The sequence below is a fragment of the Octodon degus genome, unplaced genomic scaffold, assembly GCF_000260255.1.
Source record: "Octodon degus isolate 3935 unplaced genomic scaffold, OctDeg1.0 scaffold00049, whole genome shotgun sequence".
Lineage (NCBI taxonomy): Eukaryota > Metazoa > Chordata > Mammalia > Rodentia > Octodontidae > Octodon > Octodon degus.
In genome coordinates, this window is record NW_004524625.1 from 10,938,323 (window position 1) to 10,958,729 (window position 20,407).

The 20,407-nt window shown below is 43.9% G+C and overlaps 1 protein-coding gene across 1 annotated transcript in view; it reads right to left on the minus strand.

Moving 5' to 3' along the window:
* Dlg2 (discs large MAGUK scaffold protein 2) overlaps positions 1-20,407 on the minus strand; it is a 1,516,571-nt gene that overhangs the window by 1,125,525 nt on the left and 370,639 nt on the right. The window contains exon 2 of the mRNA XM_004632548.2: positions 8,370-8,531. Coding sequence (XP_004632605.1) covers positions 8,370-8,531 — 162 coding nt within the window. The remainder of the gene's footprint in view (positions 1-8,369; positions 8,532-20,407) is intronic.

Genomic DNA, 20,407 nt, shown 5'->3' on the forward strand with positions numbered 1-20,407 from the left:
ATATATAGTTATATATATATATATATATGCAAATATACACACATATATATATTCAATGTAAAATTTCCTAGACAAAAATCTTTATTGTTATCACACAGATGGGGAGAATGCTTGAATATCGTATCATAGACTCATCTGTCCAAAGCCACAGCCTTGGCGGCAGTAGCCCCAGAGTGACTCACTGAGTTGTAAAAGACTGTGGCAAGTTCTTTATATCCCTTCCACTTTCTTCTGTCCTTTCAATGTCCAGCTTAGATCACCAGGATTGCTTGGGATCTGCTGCTGGTACCTTTCCAATTAAAGATAACCGAAGACGTTTTATTTCCCCAGACTTTGCTCGGGAACCTGTGTGCGTGGATGTGGGACGTGTCTTTCCAAGCTCCATTTCACTCAACCAAAGACTGTGCTGCTAACCAAAAGCAGTATTCACCAAGGTGCGAATCTCGGCCACACCCCTGCCTTGTTCACTGAGGGCTTCTCAAGTTAGCTTCACAAACGCAAATCTGTTTGTTTGGTTTTGTTTTTTTGCAAATCTGTTTCTTCACCAGCATCAGTTGCTTTCTAAATCATCAGCTCAACCACTCCCACCACCTAGTGGCAAGAAACAGAAATAAATACATTCTACATTTTATGAAGATTACTAATATAAAATAGGAAGGCTCTGCTTTATTTTCTAATTGTTGATATTCATAAACATTGCACGTTGCTGGGCCGGGTGGTGCGCACGTGTAATCCCAGCCTTTGGAAGGCGAAGGCAGGAGGATCACTGTGAATTCAAGGCCAGCAGGGGCTACGTAAGGTATTCAAAATCAGCCTGAATTACATAGCAAGACCCTGTAAGCAAACAGCAGACAAAGACCAAAAAACAAACAAAAAGAAAAACTGTATGTTTAAAAAGAAAAAAGATGAACACTGCTTTTTGTTTTCAGTTGATGTTCAGGATCTCCAGACTGCTGAGGCCACATGTAGCCACCAGGCGATTTGGCTTCTATTTTGTTAAACATTACTGAGTAACAATTTAAAATGTATCACTATTTGCCCGGCATGATCTTGAGCATGGGGAAGAACAGCACCTTCTTATTCAGTTTATGATCCGCTTTGGGAGAAGTCTGCAGTGCGGTGAAGGAAAAGGGAAGACTCGCTGCTCAGGCCCGCACCCCATCAGTCGCTCATGGCCCGGAGGTCTCCCCAGTTAGTCTTTTCTCCAAGCCCCTCACTGGTGGGAGCAGAGGTGGCATTCAGCACTCAGGGTCCTCCACCCCTTTTTGGAAATCCCACCTCCACCAAGCTTTTGCTGCCCTGCAGACTCCAAGCCTCCGTGTCTAGATCAGATCTCTCTCCATTCTCAGATCTTCATTTCAAACCATCTTGACCACATCACTTGGGTGCTGAGAATCTCTCCCAACCTGCCACACTAAAGTCTGCCTTTCTACAAGCAACTGGATGTCACCACACAATGCTTGCCGTACCCTCCAATAAACATTTGTGACTCAACCTCTCCCTTCCATACTTAACAAGTCTTGAAGTCCTCCTGTCATCTCTTCCCAAGTGTGGTTTCCAAGCTACCTTCTCACTGTCATCAGTACTCAGGCTTTAACTCTCTGGTATTGTATGGGGTCCTCGATTCTGCTATCACCTGTTCTAGGTTCTCGTCCTCTCTGCTAATGTGACATGAATAATTGTCTAGTTTGCAAATCAGGCTATGTCACCCTCCTTTTTTAAATTTTGTCATCACCTCTCACACTGGAAAGGTGAATTCCAGTATACTGAAGGTCCTTCTTCATGAGTTTTTATTGCACAAGACATGACATAATTGTGTATATAGTCAAAATGTAAATCTGACTGTAGTATGTATGAAAGTTAAAGACATGTTCCTTTTCATATCCTAAAGGTATTGTATAGACACAGCACACTAGAGAAGATCAAAGAGGCTTTATTAATAATTCAATAAATTCTTATAAAGTTTTGTAAATAGGAAATTTACTGAAGCTCAGAAATACTAAGGCTTTTCTCAAGATAATACAGGGAGAAATGTCTTTGTTTCTTTTTCTTTTGTCTTTTTTTTTTTGTGTGTGTGTGTGTGGAAACAGGAATTGAACTCAGGCCTTTGCGCTTGCCAGGGAAGCACTTACTCCACTGAGTCACCTCCCCAGCCCCACGGGGGGAAATGTCAAGTCGGTATCCAAGCTTGTATTTGTTTGGTTCCAAATGTCATGATGTTTTACAATAACCACACTACGTTATGCTGGAAAATAATAAAAGCCTGTAGCTGTGTATATAAGGAGAGGTAAAATCACCAAGACATTTAAACTAAAAAGAAACCAAGATGAAAAATATTCCATAAGTGGTTTCCAAGTTTAGAGTTTAGCATATTTGGAAAATAAAAGTACATATTATTGATATAACAAAACATCATAAACAAAAAGATCTTCAATTTTTGTGTATTTCTTATTCATAAAATTTTGACAGAAAGACTTGCACGATGTTTTTCACTTAAATTCACTACAGCATATACGAAATGGCATTATTTTATTTTAATGTGTTTAGTACAGGTTCTACAGGGTCTCACTAAGTAGATGGGACTCATAGTGATCTCCTGTTTTCAGCCTCCCAAGCGCTGGGATTACAGGTGTGCGCCACCACACCCAGTCTCAATGGCCACTTCAGATCGCCCTGGGGGCGGTGCTGACACAACACACCAGGGACTGAACCCTGGTCGCTGTGCTCTGTCTAAGCAGGTGCTTTAGTCTGCTGAGCTATCTGGCCAGTCCTGGCATTATTTCATTAATAAACATACCATGGCTTATAGAAATTATAACTTGAGTAAGCTGACATGTGTAGGAAGTAGAGGTCTTGTTACTTAATGTGAATGAGTTTGATCCCAGGGCCGGAATAAACGTTTTTGCTACTTTATTTATTTTTTATTGTTTTGGTTACCTAAGTCTATGTGTCTGTCACAGTCTTTCTAAAGGGTATGTATCAAACAGAACACAATTTTATGTAAAAAACAAAGGGGTTCCATGATCAGCTATGTCTGAGAAAGACTTGGTGCTAAGCATACGCACAACTTAGAGCTTCACACTGCACAGTGCCAAGCCTCAGAGGGTTCTGTGGCAAGTCACTGACCTTAACTCTCAGACTGTGTTCAGCCTTCGCCGCCTCGCCCTTGGGGAGTGTCAGTCCACTGTTCTTTACAGGCACCAATGAGACAATAAAAAAAAAAATGCAAAACAAAAATAAGATGCTGTCCTACAACCTAAGAGCAAGAAAAATGGCTCATCTAGAGAAAGAGCTCACTATGCAGTTCAACAAAAATTATTTTAATTGATAGGGTCAGGTATGTCTTAAACTACGAACTAGGCAAGACACACGACTCCACGTCCCGAAGGATGTGATGATCGGGTGGAGTTGGAGGGGGCAGGCGCTAACAAGAAAGGCCTTGAAGGAAAAGCGCTGGCCATGTGATCAGGACCCTGTGAGTAGTATTCTAATGGCTGAGCTGTCCTCTCTCTGCCTACAGTTCTGTGTATCATCCTCAACCTTGCGATTTCTTTCCAGGATTTCCATCCTTGCTCTGCCGACAGATTCTCTGACTTTTGACTGCGTGTACTCAATCAGCTTTCAATTGAGGGCAAAACACCCACCCAATCCATTTACCACTTTGCCCAAACCAATGCTTCCCAGAACATTTAATTCTAGTTTCAGTGAACAGTAGAAAAAAAAATATTTATCTGGTTAAAGGCATGCACCCTAATCTATGGCTTCCATCTTCCCTTAATTCATTGATTCTATAACTCTGAAAATGTTTCACGCAACCTAGGAGATGCTGCCGATGTTAATTGGAAGATGCCATAGCTTTTAGTACACATCCACATTTCAGATCTTTTAACATGTGGTGAATTCTGGGGTTTAGAGTTCATGAAAATTCTGCATCAGTGGTCATGAAGGTAAGGGAAAAGAGCACAACATTTAACTATATTTTCTGTGCTATCTTTTTCACCCCACAAATACTCTGTATAAAGCACTCTGCTACAGGCATGAGGTCCAACAGTATTTAAGCTAGAAAAATGTGTATTCCTGCTGCAGATTAAAATAAATAGTTATAATTCAAAGTTCCCCAGAAGAATGATATGGATATTTAAATCCACGTTTATTGTGTTTCTCAACCATCTAATGAACTCAGTAGGCACTCAGTTAAGCTTTATTGAACAGATTTAAATGGAAAAGAAAATTCGCATACTTCATCATGGGACAGTTTCCTTTGTGGAAGATTCTAGGTCGCATTTGAAGAGAATGCATCCCCATCTTGTGGCAAGGAAAATAAATTCCCTTGAATTCACAGCTAAATTGCATTTTTCCTTCCAAAGTCATCCTTCACACAAGCCCTGGTTCTCTAATAAAAACAGCGTAAGTAAGTCCATTTATCACACTGGGAGCTGGTGGGCACCAGAGACAGATGAATCCTTGTGCTGAGACTTCAAGCGCTTCCTGATAACGGGAGAAACACTCTAAAGCCTGCGACGATGAGATTGCTCGGCACTGACTCAGAGCCTGCTCAGCGCAGCACTTGCGCTGTTACCTGGCCGTCCCACACTCTGCGTAGGCGGGCCGCATGCCAGTTCCTCACGGATGCTGGAGAGCCACGTTCCCCTCTTAGCAGGCTCTGGTTGCCTCAGCTGATTGTGTGGTTTGCCTGCTCCCTTTTCTCCCTTCTAGCACTTGACCCAAGAATACTGCGCAGATCACAGGAGGAAAATAAATTTGAAAATATGACAGATTTAATGGAAGATTTCTATATTTTTTTCCATTTTGCTGATTCTGATAGATGTCATTTGGGGGGAAAAACACATTAGGATTTAATCATGGCGTATTTTCCAAATATTTTAATTGTGATGACAATTCCTCGACCACTTGATTAGGAGATATGTCCTGTGTTATAAGAATGCAGGTGCCGAGCGTCTGATTCCATGCCTCGGCCAGAAGTAGTGGATAAGAGCTGGGGAGGACCTCTCGCACCTCCCTTTCCAAACATACAGAGCAGCTTTAGGTTGGTAGCCTGTGATCAGCCACGATGGCGGTACTTGTGCCACAAAATTCTCTGTCTCTGTCTCTGTCTCTGTCTCTGTCTCTGTCTCTGTCTCTGTCTCTTCCTCCCTCCCTCCTTCCCTCTCTTTCTCTTTCTCCCAGAAATCTAACTCAGGAACCATGCAACAAAACTGACAAACCTCACCATTTTTTTTTCCCTGGAAACAATGTACACACTTATTCCCTTCACTAGTGCTGATAGAGGAAAGCATCTTTTGCCAAGACATCCTAACAGTACCTCTTCTTTAGGATAAAGACCACCTGCTTAGAGGCACCAGGAAAGGACTGCCCCTCCCTACGCCACCTCCTGGCCTGGCTGCAAAGCTCTAGATGGACTTCTCATTCCTTCACCTTCAAAGGCCCTGAGGCACCACACCAATGAAGTAGCAGTACAAAAAAGTTATTCCAACCTTAGTATTTCAAGTCAGGGTTTATTCCTTGTACTTGGCTACCTTTAAAACTGATGTGAGGTTCTTCACTGAAAAAAATACATATGTCAGATACACAAAATAAGCTACTGCGTCGTTTCACTAATATGAGAGACCCATATTGTAAATAAAGAGCACAACAAAGGGATACACAAAATAAGCTACTGCGTGGTTTCACTAATATGAGAGACCCATATTGTAAATAAAGAGCACAACAAAGGCTAGATAACAGGAAGTGGGGAGATCATTCTGTCTCAAGTGGGAGGGGACTAAGGGAGGAGGAGGAGGAGGAGAAGGAAGAGGAGGAGGAGGAAAAGGAGGAAAGAGGAGGAGGAGAAGAAGGAAGAGGAGGAGGAGGAGGAGGAGGAGGAGGAGGAAGAGGAAGGGTACAGAGGGAGAGGGGATGGAAAAGAAGGTGTTCTACATACATATACCAACTCCACACAAGGAGTGCACACATTATGTACCATTAAAATAATACTATGGTAAAAATCACAAAACTTAATAAAATTTTCAAAAAGAAGAGAATAAGAAGTTATAAAGAAAATATATATCACAGAAAACCTAAGGTAAGAGATACAACTCAACTTTAAGAGATTTAATCCTGAGATTCCTATAAGGCAAGAGATAAAGCAGAAAAAAGAAAAGTCCATTTCTGTCTATGTGTCTGTCTGTCTAATCTAATCTCCAGATATCTAATCCCCAGATATCAGATATATATGTGAAATAAATGAAATCTTCAAAAAAGGAAACATTTCTCCAAACCCTAATAGTTTCTAAATAAGTATTAAGCAGCACAACAAATGACAGTGTAATCATTCAAACTTGTTGAAGGTTCAGATGATTATTTGTTATGTATAAGCTGAAGACCTAATGCAAAATAAAGATCCCACAATTGGTTGCTTTTGCTGTTTTGTCCATATTCGGTTTCCACAACCAAGTTAGCTTCAGAGCAGTTCTGATTGTGCTATGCAGCCTATAGCCTTTCAGAATCTATGCAATAGGGCTGACTGAAAACCTCTGTGCAGGAAGAAGGATGAGTTGGGAAGGAAACAGGAAAAGGAGCCTCCGTGGAGGTTCTTTTATTTATTTTATTTTTTTGGTGGAACCAGGGATTGAACTCAGGCCCTTGCACTTGCCAGGGAAGTGCTTATTCTACTGAGCCATCTCCCCGGCCCCAATGGTAGAAGGAGTTTTATTTGGGAGGGGCACTCAGGATGCCTTCAGGGCAGGTCTGGTTTGGCTTGAGGATGAGAGGATCGAACCACAGCATCCTGAGCCTGACTGCTTTGTTTCAGCAGGCACTTAAACACCTGAGCTAATGGGCAGGCCCCCTCCATGGATGTTCTTACAAGGAGTCTTCAACCATTTACAAGGAATGAATCTAAAATATAAGTGCATGCAAGGCCCTGAAATCTCTGAGCTCTGCCCTTCCTCGATTTGTGGTACTCAGTGTGCAAAGCAGGGATCCACCTTTGTGTTCAAAAATGGAAGGGTCCCTCGAGAAGAAGTATGTTTATCTTAGCACAGAAAAGAACCCTTGATCCCTGGATTTAAGAAGGCACCTTTGTGCATTCACATGCGAAAGGGGCTCTTTCTATGAAACCACTGCCAGGTCGTCCTACTGGCCTTGGAAGTTTCTAGGCCAAGGAGTCATGGTCTACATGCAGCAGGCTCCACCTCCTTTGGGCAGCACTAACTGTCAGGAGTCATAGTTTTAAAATTATCTCAAATATCTCCTCTTGTCAGTCATGCTCAGAGAATCTGCTTTTGCACTCTGTGTGACACAGTGTCACGCTGTCTGCATGACAGCTTCTCACGCAGAACGTCTCCTATCCCCCAATCCTTACTCTTTCTCTGCCAAGTTACATATACTCATTTCCATCAATCAAAGATTTCTAGTGAGGCAAAGATAGTCACTGTAGGAGAACAAACAATTAGCTTACTTTTACATATTATATAATATTTACTGAGCTTTGACCATTAGCCTAATATTTTAATTTATAATAAATAATTATAACCAGCTTAATTAATAAAAGATTTTTAGGGCACCCGAGTGCTTAAAGATACCAAAACTTACAACAACAACAATGAACATAATTAAATATTTTTTGACACAGTGGCAGGGCTAAGACAAAGCAATGACTCTGTTTCTATTTTTCTTTTAAACTTTTACTAGCATTTGTAAGGTTTTTATTCAAAGCATGAAGCCCAGTAAGTAGCACCAAGAAATAGTCAACCAAAGAGCACCGAAAATTCTTACTTTCATTTCATTATTCATTATTTGAAAAACATTATTTATCAAGGAGTCTTTCAAAATTCAATGAAAAGGGAGAAAGTGTTAGAAACAGCACAACACCAAATAGGATTCTTGGAAGCAATTTCTTACAGGTTAAAATAAAGTCGATGAACCAACTCACACATGTTCCCTTTAGAGAGCAAAGTTTTGATGGCTTAGATAGTAAAGCAACCATCAGGGGTGATCATGATGCATTTGCTCCCTTTAATTTACCTGGGCCTGGAATGTTAGTGGAAAGACAGCGATGAGCAAGCCATAATGCACCCTCCCCCTTTTGAAAAAATAAATGTAGAGGGCTTATTTTTTTTTTCAGTCATGCAACTTGATAAGTTCCTTACCCACACTCAGTAGTTACAAGGATTTCAGGCATCAAAATAAAAGTATGTCTCACAAATACCAGATCAGCTTCCAAACTACAGAAAGACTCTTTGGCAACCAAGGTCCACCATCATGTTTTGAAAGGGCCTCATCTGTTCAGGGCAGCAAACCGCTCCTTTAGCCATGAATATTCTCCAGCATCACAAGCTCTGAAATTGGAAGAAAAAAATCTAACTGACCTTAAGAGGGGAAATGTGAGACTGTAAGACATATCCGTGGACATTTTCTATTTGAGACAGGTTCTTTTCGGATACATGCACGAGTTCAGGACCTCTGACTTCATGAGTTAGCCGAGGCAAGGAATGATCGTGTGGAGCATCCTCATCTTGATATCGATACTTCTAGGCAAAAAGAAAAGAAAGAGAGAATCAGTGTTTGCAAAGGACACAGCTTCACGTTGCATTCTAAGGTAATTGCTGGCCACAGTGCGTACCAAGTGTTTACTTCACCAAACAGGCTTTACTGTGTACTTGGTAGCCAGTCACCATATGCCTGCCGAGTGCCGCAGAGGCAAATATCAGTATCAACTGATGTTAGTGACTCTGCTTTGCCTGATGACATGCTCCTCCTCTTCACCAACTACAGAAAGGTGATAAAGGAACCAAGGAAAGTCCTTCAGAAGAGGAGGAAGTACCTTTTCAAAGCTAGGTGATAGCTAAAATTCTAGGTCATGGATAGAGAAGAAAGAATCACCTCATAAGAAAACAGAACTTAGAAATACTCTAGTCAGCAAATTTCATTTTGGTTAGCATTAAAGGACTTCCAACACCACAGCAAAGGATCAGATTCTAATTAAATGATTTCTTGAAATACAACAGTGTTTCCCTCACTGCTGTTTCCTTTTCATCTTATCTCATCTGTCTTCTTTCTGCGTGCCCATAACAGTAAGAAATCCTTTGGTAAAGATTGCAGCTTGTGTCTTCCAAGCAAATCTCAGAAAGCTGTCTGGGAGAGAAACGGCCTGAGAGGACATATTCCTGGGCATGGGGTTACCCGTCATCAGTGCCGGCTGGGGCTCACTATATTCACCTCGCCCTACTTCTCACTGCTTTTGCTTTTCAGATGTTTCTTTCACGTCCCACTGTTTCAAGGTTTTGGCTTAGGTCAGAAAGAAGACACAGAACATGCTATACTGACCTCCAATCCAGCTAATAGCATGTTAATGTGCCTGCTTTGCCTTTGTATCACGTGACTGACACAAGGGTGTTACAGTAGGGATTCAAACATGGTTACTACCTCGCCTCAAGCTTAACAGTTTAATATAATTTCTTAAGTGCCGTATTATTGTCAACACCAACAGTTATTTGGTTACTAAAAGCCTATCTTCTTACAAATCCATGCCTGTGGCTTTTTACCCATTTCTGAGATAAGCATGCTTTCTTGAACATCCCCTTTCAGTGTGGTTCAGAATCTGACATTAATAAGAACAACCCAGACTTCATAATCCAACTTGTCACCCAATCTTTAATCAGAAACTGATTAGTGGTACTTGTATTTTTCAAGGAGTCTTTCTATAATGTCCCAAATTGTATTAATGTCTAAACAAAAACTATACTGAACCATTTCAAGAGTGCTGCCTTGAAAGAGTTGCCCCACAGTTCCGCAGTATTCTTCCTAGGCCATTTACCCTGCGATGACACTAAAACTCAGTGAGCTAAGCTGCGTGTCTGGACTCACACAAGTGCCGGAGTCCAGAACATCCGGACCTGAAACTTCCCTTTACTAGCATCGGTCCCTCCTCCATCTCCCTGTGGACGTGAGGTCCACGGCTATTAACCATTGGCAGCTTGGTAGACTGATACTAGTGGGAGGACCAACCAATGAGGTCAGCACACTTCTGTGAGCCAAATGCAGCACACTTCTTGTTTTCTAGCCCTGCAGATAATTTGAGAAGGCAATCAGCCTCATAAACAAGCGTTACCACGTCCCACGTATTCATGGTCAGCTGTTTTCAGTGGCAGTGAGTAATATGACAGTAGCCCCTATAGCTTCCACTTTAGCTGTGGCCCAGCTCCCATCCTACCTGCTTTCCCTGCTCTCCCTTCTTTCTCCCTCTTGAAGGCACCGCTAAGTATGAAACCAACAGACTCAGAGAGGCAGCCATCGCCAAATTCTCTCTTCTCTTGCACCCTCCACTGTATTCCCATTTAACAGAGTTCTGAGTCTGCCTAATAGTGTCCTAAATCATTATTCAGTCTCTACCCCGCTTACTGCCATCCCAGCTCCCCACACTGTTCACTTCTAACGCCGTCCACACTCCAGTTGCCACCAACGCTGCTACTTTTGACTTATTTTTGTGATCACTTTCACCTGAGCACTTGTGTAGACAGAGCACCTCTTCCAGCTTTTCAAAGCCCCTTTGAAAATTTCTGGAATTTCAAGTTGACCCTGTGAGCGTTTTTAAGTGTGCAGTTCAGAAGTAGTCATATATTCACCTTGTTGTGCAGCGTAATTCTAGAACCTCTTCACAGGCTGTGTGTTCCCATCACTCCCACTGGCCTTCCAATCACAACTCCTATGCTGTATAACCCAGTATTTTCTATTATCCATTATTTTGTGCAATCACTTTGGGGTCACCCTCCCACTCTAGTTCTTATCCAGTTGCCTGCCACATATGCTCACAAGCATTTTTGCATAAAATTTTAAATGGCTGCTGAATAAATGGATGAAATTGGTATTGGTTGTTCAATGTACAAAGCTGTTTTGTCTACTAGATGCAACCTGTTTCTTATTTTTTGTGCATTTATACTTTTATCATTCCTCTTCCCAAAATCTTTTCAGAGAGTTAGCCAACTTTGGAGACTTTTCTTTATATTTAAACCATGGATGAATCCTACGCTTTCTATGAAGTGTACTTTTTAAGGTTCTTTTGAGGGTGGGGGTTCAAAAATTAGGACTCGGGTTAAACCTGGCCTATTAACTCAATTGTATGGCCCTTTGAGCTCTGAATTGTAGTTAAGTTTTTAAATGGTTAAAAAATGAAAAGATATATTTTTCTTTTTTTTTTTTTTTTTTTTGGTGTGTTCTTAGGGAAGGGTCTACAGGGTGTTGAGTTTCACTATTAGGTCAGACTCGTAGTGATCTGCCTGTTTACAGCCTCCCAAGAGCTAGGATTACAGGCACGCACCACCACGCCCAGTCTCCACTGCAGTCTCTGCACGCCCCTGGGGTGGGGCCGACACGGCAGGCCCAGGGATCGAATCCCCAGCCCCTGTGCCTGCTTGTAGGTGACAACCTTTCTTTTATTATAAACCATTATGAACCCCCAAACATATTTTTGACATATACTGCAAGGATCTCAGATTCTCCCTCATCACTCATTTCTATAACATATGCTGAGAATACAAACTCAAAAGAACAGCTCTTGCTCTAAAGAAGATCATATATTTTTAAGCAAATTATACACAAGTAAAGTTAAGCTACTATGCATAGTAATGAGAGCTGTAAATATCTACTCTGTTTTGTTGGAACAGGAATGGTTCAGACCAACATTGTCTGAAACTTACCAGTTTGAAACAAGATTTAAAATTATATGAAAAGAAATAAAGGATAGTTGAAGGAAGTCACAACAGGAGCAGAACTCTGAGGAGGTGACACTCAATCTGTTTCTCAAGGTCCTGAAAAGATTTGCCTGATGAATCCAGGACTGCAAGGAGAGTTGAGCTGGACCAGAAAAGGAGAACTAAAACAGTCTTGTAAGGTATTTAGGACTCACAGAACCTTTGAGGCTACCTCTATCTTAGGTAGAATCTTTAGAAAATCTTTGAGAAAAATGTAAGGGGGTGTTATGGTTTGTGTCTAGCTGTCCCCCCAAAGCCTCACTGGGGTAGGTTTCTAGAGTTTTTGATTAGTATGGGTGTAAGTGCTACACCCACCCGGGGTGGATAGCCTGAATGTAATATAAGGAAAGGAGACAGGCCTGCGAGCTGTCAGCACCACTGCTCCTCCCTTTGTTCTCTGCTGTTTTCTGCCTCCATGAGCTGCTGCCCTCTGTCTTGTGCCACCCTGCCTTGGAGCCAGCTGAGTATGGACTGAAACCTCCACTAACAGTGAGCTAAATAAACCTTTCCTTCCTTAATTTTGGGTGTTAGGAATTTTGTCCCAGCAAGGATAGAAAAGTAACTGAGAGACAGAAGATGATTAAACAGTTCTGTAGAGGTTACTGTTTTACCTAAGATCAACTCTATCTTTTCATGAAATTCAGAGTCAACCTTCATCCCAGAGTGTGCTCAGTAGGGGCAAAGGCCATCTGGAGCAGCTCTGAGGTCTCTGTATTGCCTGTGATGGGTTGAGGGCACTAGAGGAGACCTCTGGTGCAAAATGTGAGCCTTCTCCTTTCCGCCTTGTCTATGTCCATTAGAGGAGATGCTGTGGTGAAAGAACTTTCATGAACAGATACTTCTGGTTTCAGCTCTAAAGAGAGGAGAGGCAGGAAAAATGCTCAAGACAGGAGAGAATGAGGTATTATTTGTTTCATTATATTTCTTAGCAACAAAACTAAAGAAGAGAGAACTTGTAGAATTTTATCCTCTCCTCGCACCTTAAACTTGATCCTGCCTGCAGTCGTGGACTTCAGGGGGCAAACCTTGACAGGACCTTGCTAAGGAGAGTGGGCATCCCCTCCTCAGAAGCATTCCCTGACTGAGCATTGGCGAGGTATCTTTCCGTGGACTCCCACCATGTGCTGCCCCTACTCCTGTCAGGAATGATTTTGTAATACAGCAGCTGGTCCCTGTGCCTCTCTCCCTGTGAGCCTATGAGTGCCCAAGGGCAGATCTGGAGCCATTTTCATTTCCAAATCTCCAGTGCCTTTATGACAACTGGCCGTTAGTCAGAGACCAAAGAACGCAAGGCTATAGCAGAACAGCATCCCCTGAGGAGAGCCTGTACACAAGCACGCCCAGGTGCTTCTTTCTATCACAGGCTCCACATGGAAAGACAAAGTGCAGAAGTCTGAATACATTGCTCAGCACATGCGCTGAAACCTGCGTGGGCCCCAACCATGCTGGGTTTCCCAGAATCCTCACCCAAGAGCACAGAACTGTTCATCAGCTCAGTGCTTCCGGCATCATGTGGAAGGTGGTGCTGCACAGCACGGGGGACAGTAATGAGATAGTAAGTCAGAAATCTCTCAAATTCTCATAAATAAAAATCTGAGTTCATCTCTATTGCTGCCTAAAAGTGTTCTGCTTCTCCCTTGCAGGAGCAGCTGGGGCCGTACTGATGAGAGAGGGCGAGAGAAAGAACAAGGAGATAGGAAGGAAGGAGGGGAGTGAAGGGGAGCGAGAGGGGTGAAGACACGTCAGAAGCTGACAGCCAGAACATGAGTGGCCAGTGATAGTACTAAGAACTGGTGAATCCTATCCATGAGCACCTTCTAGAATTGTTAAAGTAGTTACTGTAACTGAGACTTACCAGCGACGCCACAAGGCAGGCACAAATTAAGGAATGAAGGCCGTTCCTTACACACAGCCTGACGCTCATTAGCTCTGCCATTTCTGTCAGCTGCGCTGACATGTGCAGCAGCCTTTTCATGCTGCCCTGACTCCACCTGCGTGACCTAAGCTCCCGAGGCCGGGACCCTGACGCTTGCCTTTGCCTTCTCCAGAGTGAGATCAAGCCGTCTGCCAGAGTTCAGGCGTCCATTCTACTTGGGCTAACAGTCCATGGCTGTTGCTGAAAGAAAACTTCTTGGTTTTAAAAATGTGCTTTGACAGAAAGGTAAAACACATTTCAGAGGAAGTGTGAAGTCAGTAGGAAAAAAGAAATGTGCAAGGAATTTGTAAAGGGAGTGATGACGCCTTGGAAATAGGTGGATGCAGCTCAGAAAATAGAGACAACCAAGGATAGGAAGGAAGCAGTCCAAGAAAAAATGAACCAGGTGGAAATGGCAGGGTTTCACTTCACCAGAAAACTGTAAGTTCCACAGTTGGGTACTCTTACTCTCTTCCCCACCCTTTGACATTGAGAAATATATATGTCCCAATACTTGATAACTACCTTAGAAATACCACTTTGTGAAGACCTGTACAACATGTAGCTAGCAGCCTCTCATTGCTAGCTCCTTCTTTATTCTACCAGCACTTGGAAAATTTCCTTTATGACCCCCCGAGATTTTCTCTCCAACTCACTACCTCCCTTTCAAGAAGGAAAGCATGGATTTAAAAAAAAAGGAAAGAGAAAATAAAGGAATGTTCAATGTAATGAAGAGGTTGTATTTATATTTCTTTTAAAATTTAAAACCAACACTCCTCGCTGGGCCAGGTTTCTCCTGCCTTCTCCCACACTTTTCATTCCATTCTCTAAGAATGGTTGTGTAAGGACCTCAGCTCTCAGGAAGAGGGGAGTTTAGATCAGAAGAAACCAGGAGGAAGAAGGTGGCACAGACCATCCTTAATTTAGGGTCACTGCCTTGGAGACACTGCCCAGGTTTCCAGATTGGGGGTTCCTTACACCCCACTGCTTTCCTCTTCCCAGGCTCTCAGGGTTCCTGGTGCTTATTCTTCATGAAGCCCAACATGTCCGCATTTTACATCCATTTTTGGCACTTCTTTGCTTGCTGCTTGTCTCCTTCATTGACCTGACACTCCTGTGGGCTCAGAGCCCTTACCCACCTGGTGTAATACTCCCCTCCAGCACCCACTACCCACTAGGTACCTATGACTGAGTGAATGAGCAGTCCAGACAAATCTAGCTTCACAATCTACTGCTCAAAGAGCTAATACATAAAAGAGGCCCAAAGCATGCTGATCACATGCTTATTTTTTCTAAGTTAAAATGCCCTTCAAAAAGGTGGCCCCCACTGGCCATACAGCTGACCCAAAGGCCGCTTAAAGAGGAATGCTGTTTCCCCAGATTTAGGACAAGATGCAAGGCACAGGGCTGAGAAGAGGGTTGTAAAGCTCTTCCAGGTGCTTCATTTGAATTTTTTCAAACAAAATCCATAAATGAAAGGAAATACTTTCCTGCTTTTTGCTACAAAGAACAGGACAAGCCAGGATGTTAATTAAATTACAAATCAGCTGTCTGTGTGCAGCTGACAGCGCTTTGTGTGCTTCCAAGCAACGTCAGATATTTTAAACCCTCTGTAATTACCTAACGTGGAGAAGCTGCCAGGAAGGAGGCTTTCATGAATATCTAATGAATCTTCAGATTCTTTTTAAAGAACTGATGATTTAAATAAACATGAGAGAATGTGTTCTCAGTGCTGCCCTCCATCTGTTAAGAGACGATCTGGAAGGTGCCATCCCTTCGGAAGACTGTACAGGAGGTCCAGGCTGGGCAAGGCAGGACCGCCCAAAGAGGTCATTGCAGAACTAGAAAGAACCCGAGCTCCCCAAGCAGGACAACAGAACAGCAGGTTACGCTTCGGGAAAATAACGAAGACGGCCTTGTCAAATGAATGTGTAGCGGTCATACATTCAGATTTTTTTTTTTTTTCAACTTACAAACCATTTCTAGAAACTGTATCTCAATCTCTTAAGAACTGGATAAAGAGGCTGTTGTCACTTTGATTTTCAAATGAGAAAATCTGAACAGAATGACTCCAAAATGCTAAGGACAAGCCTGGATTTGAAACTGGCAGAGTTCTCGGACTCCAAGCCTCTGTCAGCATTTTGGAGAATGAATGAATTCTGACTTGAGTAGCAATAAAGGCTGAGCTCGGGTTTTCGCTAGGTATGTGGCTGCTGGCTGGGCGACCTTTGTTAAGTAGATGGGACGACGCCTCCAGGCTTCTGTCAAAGGCAGAAGTGCAGTACTCACCTTACAGAAATATTGTATAGAGATTAAATGGGACCCTGTATTTCTGGACGTGGTCGGGACTCAACAATGTGAATACTCTCCTTTCCCAAAGTCTCAGCATGTTTGCATTTTGAATGTTACTAATAAAAAGAAAATACACACAAATAACACAAAGCGTGGTCCCACAGAGTGAACATTTCAGATGGATGACTATGGCAGCACTGTGGGGGAAGATGTCCCTTGCCTGGTACCATCAAATATGTCTACGAGCTTTCTGTTCCCTAAATTATTCAGCTAAAATAACTGTCTAAGCCTTCAGTTTTCTGGTCATGGCTAACAATGCAAAGCTCTAGAGATGCCTGGATCAATCCTGTCTCGTATTGTTAGCAAGACCCTAGGACACTTACTAAACTCCCCACGGCTTCTTCACTACAAGAGTCCCTGTGTAGGTACCCCATGATTTATTTTATTTTATTTATTTATTTATTTATTTTTTGCGGAACCGGGGATTGAACTCAGGCCCTTGTGCTTGCCAGGGAAGCACTTATTCCACTGAGCCATCTCCCCGGCCCCGATTTTTTTTTTTTTTTACCCCATGATATTTTTGACAAGGTTGAGTTTGACAATACTTGGAAGGCAGGCAGTAAAGTGCCTGTGAATTACTGAGGAGGCACCTCGTATCAGCTATGATTATTTTACTGAAACATAAATTGTTTCAATTGTATAAAATGACTTTAGAAATACAAAAAAAAATCAACTACAGAAAAAAAAATGTTTTTAGATTTTCAGTCAAAGACTAAAGCTACAAACATCTCACTGATACATAACACATGTGCCTGATACTCGAATCTGACAGTCGCACTGGAGCCAATGTTTAAAACTCTTCTACTTTAGTATCCAACAAGAATTGATGGGGCCAGGGACATGGCTCAGCAGCTTAAGTGCCTACCTGGCAAGCACAAGATCCTGAGTTTGACTCCTGATACAAAAAGAAAAGAATTTATTGATCATCTACTCTGTGTCTGGCACTGTACCAAGGTGCTAGGAACACAACAGCGAGTAACACTGATATGTCCCCTTCCTGTCCTTCGTGTTTAGTATCTTCTGTACTTCTAGCAGCATTCACAACTGTTTTCACCTGGCTAATAATCAGTCTTCAAAACGGTTCCTGCACGATTTCTCTCCCTGTGCTTCCCCTGGCCAGATTCAGCTACTGTCCTTCCCCTCTGCTCGCACGAGTGACACCCCGAGTGCCCCACTCTTTGGTGTTTCTAAGTATTTGTATACATTTGCTTTCACACAGGAGTACCGAGTGTGCTCTTCAGCACCATATCAGCAGAAAGCATTCTTCCCGACAAGCAGCCGGCACTTGTCTAGGTGGGGACTGAACCAAACCCCATGCAGATGGCAGGCCTGGGGACGGGGCTCACACTGAAGGCAATGTGCATCTACATTGAAACCCAGTGTGAATGTAAGGAAATGCAATGGAACAAAGTAGGGGAAAACCTGATTTGCTTTAATAACACAGACTATGAAGAGGAGTTAGTTCAAAAACGTGCAGCTAGTGGTGAGAACTGTTTGGGTTTTATCCAAAGTTTAAGCTGTGCACACAAGGCACTTGCAAAGGAAAGCCAGCTGTGCTCCCAGGAGCAAAAGTATTATAAAAGGAACAAAGGGAACACACACAAACCATCGGACTGGCCTTGGGGTCCCCGGGGAGTGGGCAGAGAGCATTTCTGGGTGTGCCCGAGTGGGTCGTGGCCACAGCTCTGCGTCTGGTGCCCAGCCCACTGCACTGCTGCGCTTCCAGGTTCTGCTTTCCGGCCTCCCTGTGCTAAGCATCTTTGCTTCCCCGTGCCCTTCCCCCACAGCGTTTCTGCCTGGGACCCAGCCACCTCCAGAAGGAATCCCTGAAAATGCGAGCCAGAGTAAAGCTCTCGTCCTGCAAGGTGTAGATGTGGGGCACTGTGTCAAGGGCCGGGTAAGCTAATTTTTATAGAATATTGTGTACTGAGAGCGGACTCATTTCTGGGACTGTACCTGGCCACATGTTGTAGAAGTCTTCACAACCGCTCTACGGGAGGAATTTGGAAATGTTTGGAGAGGCAGGCTAGAGACGTGCTAATGCTGTAACAGAGCCTGAGATGTGATTCTGGTGAGAGCTCAGGAGACCAGAATGCTGGAAGGAGGGCAGACATAAACGCCAGAAGAAAGCTTCAGTTCGGAACAAGGATTCCAGCGACAACTGCACAAGAGACCGTAGGAAATGCACTCTAATAGAAAACTGGTCTACATTTTTGTCTCAGGACCCAGGTCTTGAGTTTTTGCAGAAGATTGAGATAAAGAATAACAGACTAATTGGTCTGGCAGAGAAAACAAAAAGGCAGCCCAATATTCAGGCTGTGGCATGGGTACTGTAGGCTGCTCCTTGCCAGACTTATCACTCAGAATTTGGGACAAAAAACAGAGTAGAATAATTGAAAGAACCAAATTTTTGCCTAAAAGAGATCACACATAAAGTTGGAGCCAAAGGTGTGGCTGCCGAAAGGGTCACTGTCATTACAAATGAGCCAAGTGCTTTCTACGAAGACAAAAGTATGATGTCTTCAGGATACTGCAACCAAGAGCAAGACCCACCCATCCAGGTCCAAAAGTGAGACAGTATAAACCCTTTACTTCTGAAGAGAGCTGCTTCATTCCTCACCCAAAAAGAGGTTCCTGGAGAATTTTCCCCCCAGGACTTTCAGTACACTCAATCATCCAGCCTCTCAGGGTCTGATACAGCCATGGTCCGAGGGGGCCTGGCTGCTGCTCCCACAATCCACAGACCGTGGTGTTGTTCACACGATGCGACTTCACCAGTACGAAGGTAGCAAGAGCTGTGGAATTACAGAGGCTTCTTACCCAGATTTCAAAGAAAACCCAGGCAAAACGCCCCTGAGAAGACAGTGTGCAAAGCCGTGGGAACAAAGCCAAAGGTTCAGCAGAGACTCCAGGAAGTTGGAGATGACAGGAACATAGAGCACCTGTCAAGAAGACCTGTGCACTGCTAACGGACCACCCCAAGAGAGGCTGTGTGGGCCACGCCCGGCAAGGCCAGCAGGGCTGGGGCCCCTAAGTGCTCGGACCTCGTATGTCCTCGCCGCTCGCCTGATGGCAGAGGTGGGGCCACCCCAAGAGAGGCTGTGTGGGCCACGCCCGGCAAGGCCAGCAGGGCTGGGGCCCCTAAGTGCTCGGACCTCGTACGTCCTCGCCGCATGCCTGATGGCAGAGGTGGAGCCACCCCAAGAGAGGCTGTGTGGGCCACGCCCGGCAAGGCCAGCAGGGCTGGGGCCCCTAAGTGCTCGGACCTCGTATGTCCTCGCCGCTCACCTGATGGCAGAGGTGGGGCCACCCCAAGAGAGGCTGTGTGGGCCACGCCCGGCAAGGCCAGCAGGGCTGGGGCCCCTAAGTGCTCAGACCTCGTATGTCCTCGCCGCACGCCTGATGGCAGAGGTGGGGCTCCAGGACTTAAGGTTTACCCAGCTGGATTTTAGTGTTGTTTCAGTTCAATTCTTTTCTGTTCTCCTTTCTCTCCCTTTGCAAATGAGAATGTTTAACCTGTGCCATTGGGGTTAGGTAATTTATTTTATTTTATTTTTTATCTTTATAGAGGCTTACAGCTAAGAGTCAGCCTTGGGTTTCAGAAAGGATTTTGACTTCGACTTCTGAAAAATCCTGGAATTTTTGAGACTTGGAGAAGGAGTGGTTGCCTTTCCAGCTGTATACAGGGCAGCCATAATAATTGAAAATAGGGACTGCTATTATCTTTACTTGGAGATGGAGGATGATTTAAGGAAATGTGTTTGCGTATGACGTTGACAAGGCGTGGGATGGTGGTTGCAGTACCATGTCACCCTGACGAGCTTTCAAGTCAACCAGCGGGGCTGTGGGCACACCTGGCTGCATCTGGATGGGACACAGAGGCAGCCCCCGCGTTCTCAGCTGGCCCCCGGCCTCTCTCCCTCTGGGATGGCTCCATTGTGCCGCTCCCTGGCTCCATAAACAAAGTGTGTTTGCCCCACTGCACCACTGCACCATGATGCTTTAGCCCTGGAGTCAGAAAGGCAGACCTAACTACAGCTAAGCCCCTGAACAGCAAGCCAAAGGAAACGCTGCCTCTTCAATTTGTGACTGTCCGGCATTATGTACAACAGGGAGAAGGCTGATTCATAGAAGGGGAACTGGGCTGGGTGAGATCTGCCTCTTCCTCTCTCTGCCAGCACCCAGCAAGAGAAACAAGCGCAGCACAAAGTACACATGAGGCCCTTCTAAGCATTCTTACCCAATAGTCTCTCAACCAAGTTAATACACAGATGAGTGTACCACTCTCAAAGAAGTGCAAAAAAATACAGTGAAGTATATGCAAGGCCTGCCAATAGGTCTGGACAAATACACAGTAGTATGATAATGGTGATAATAGTAATAATTATAT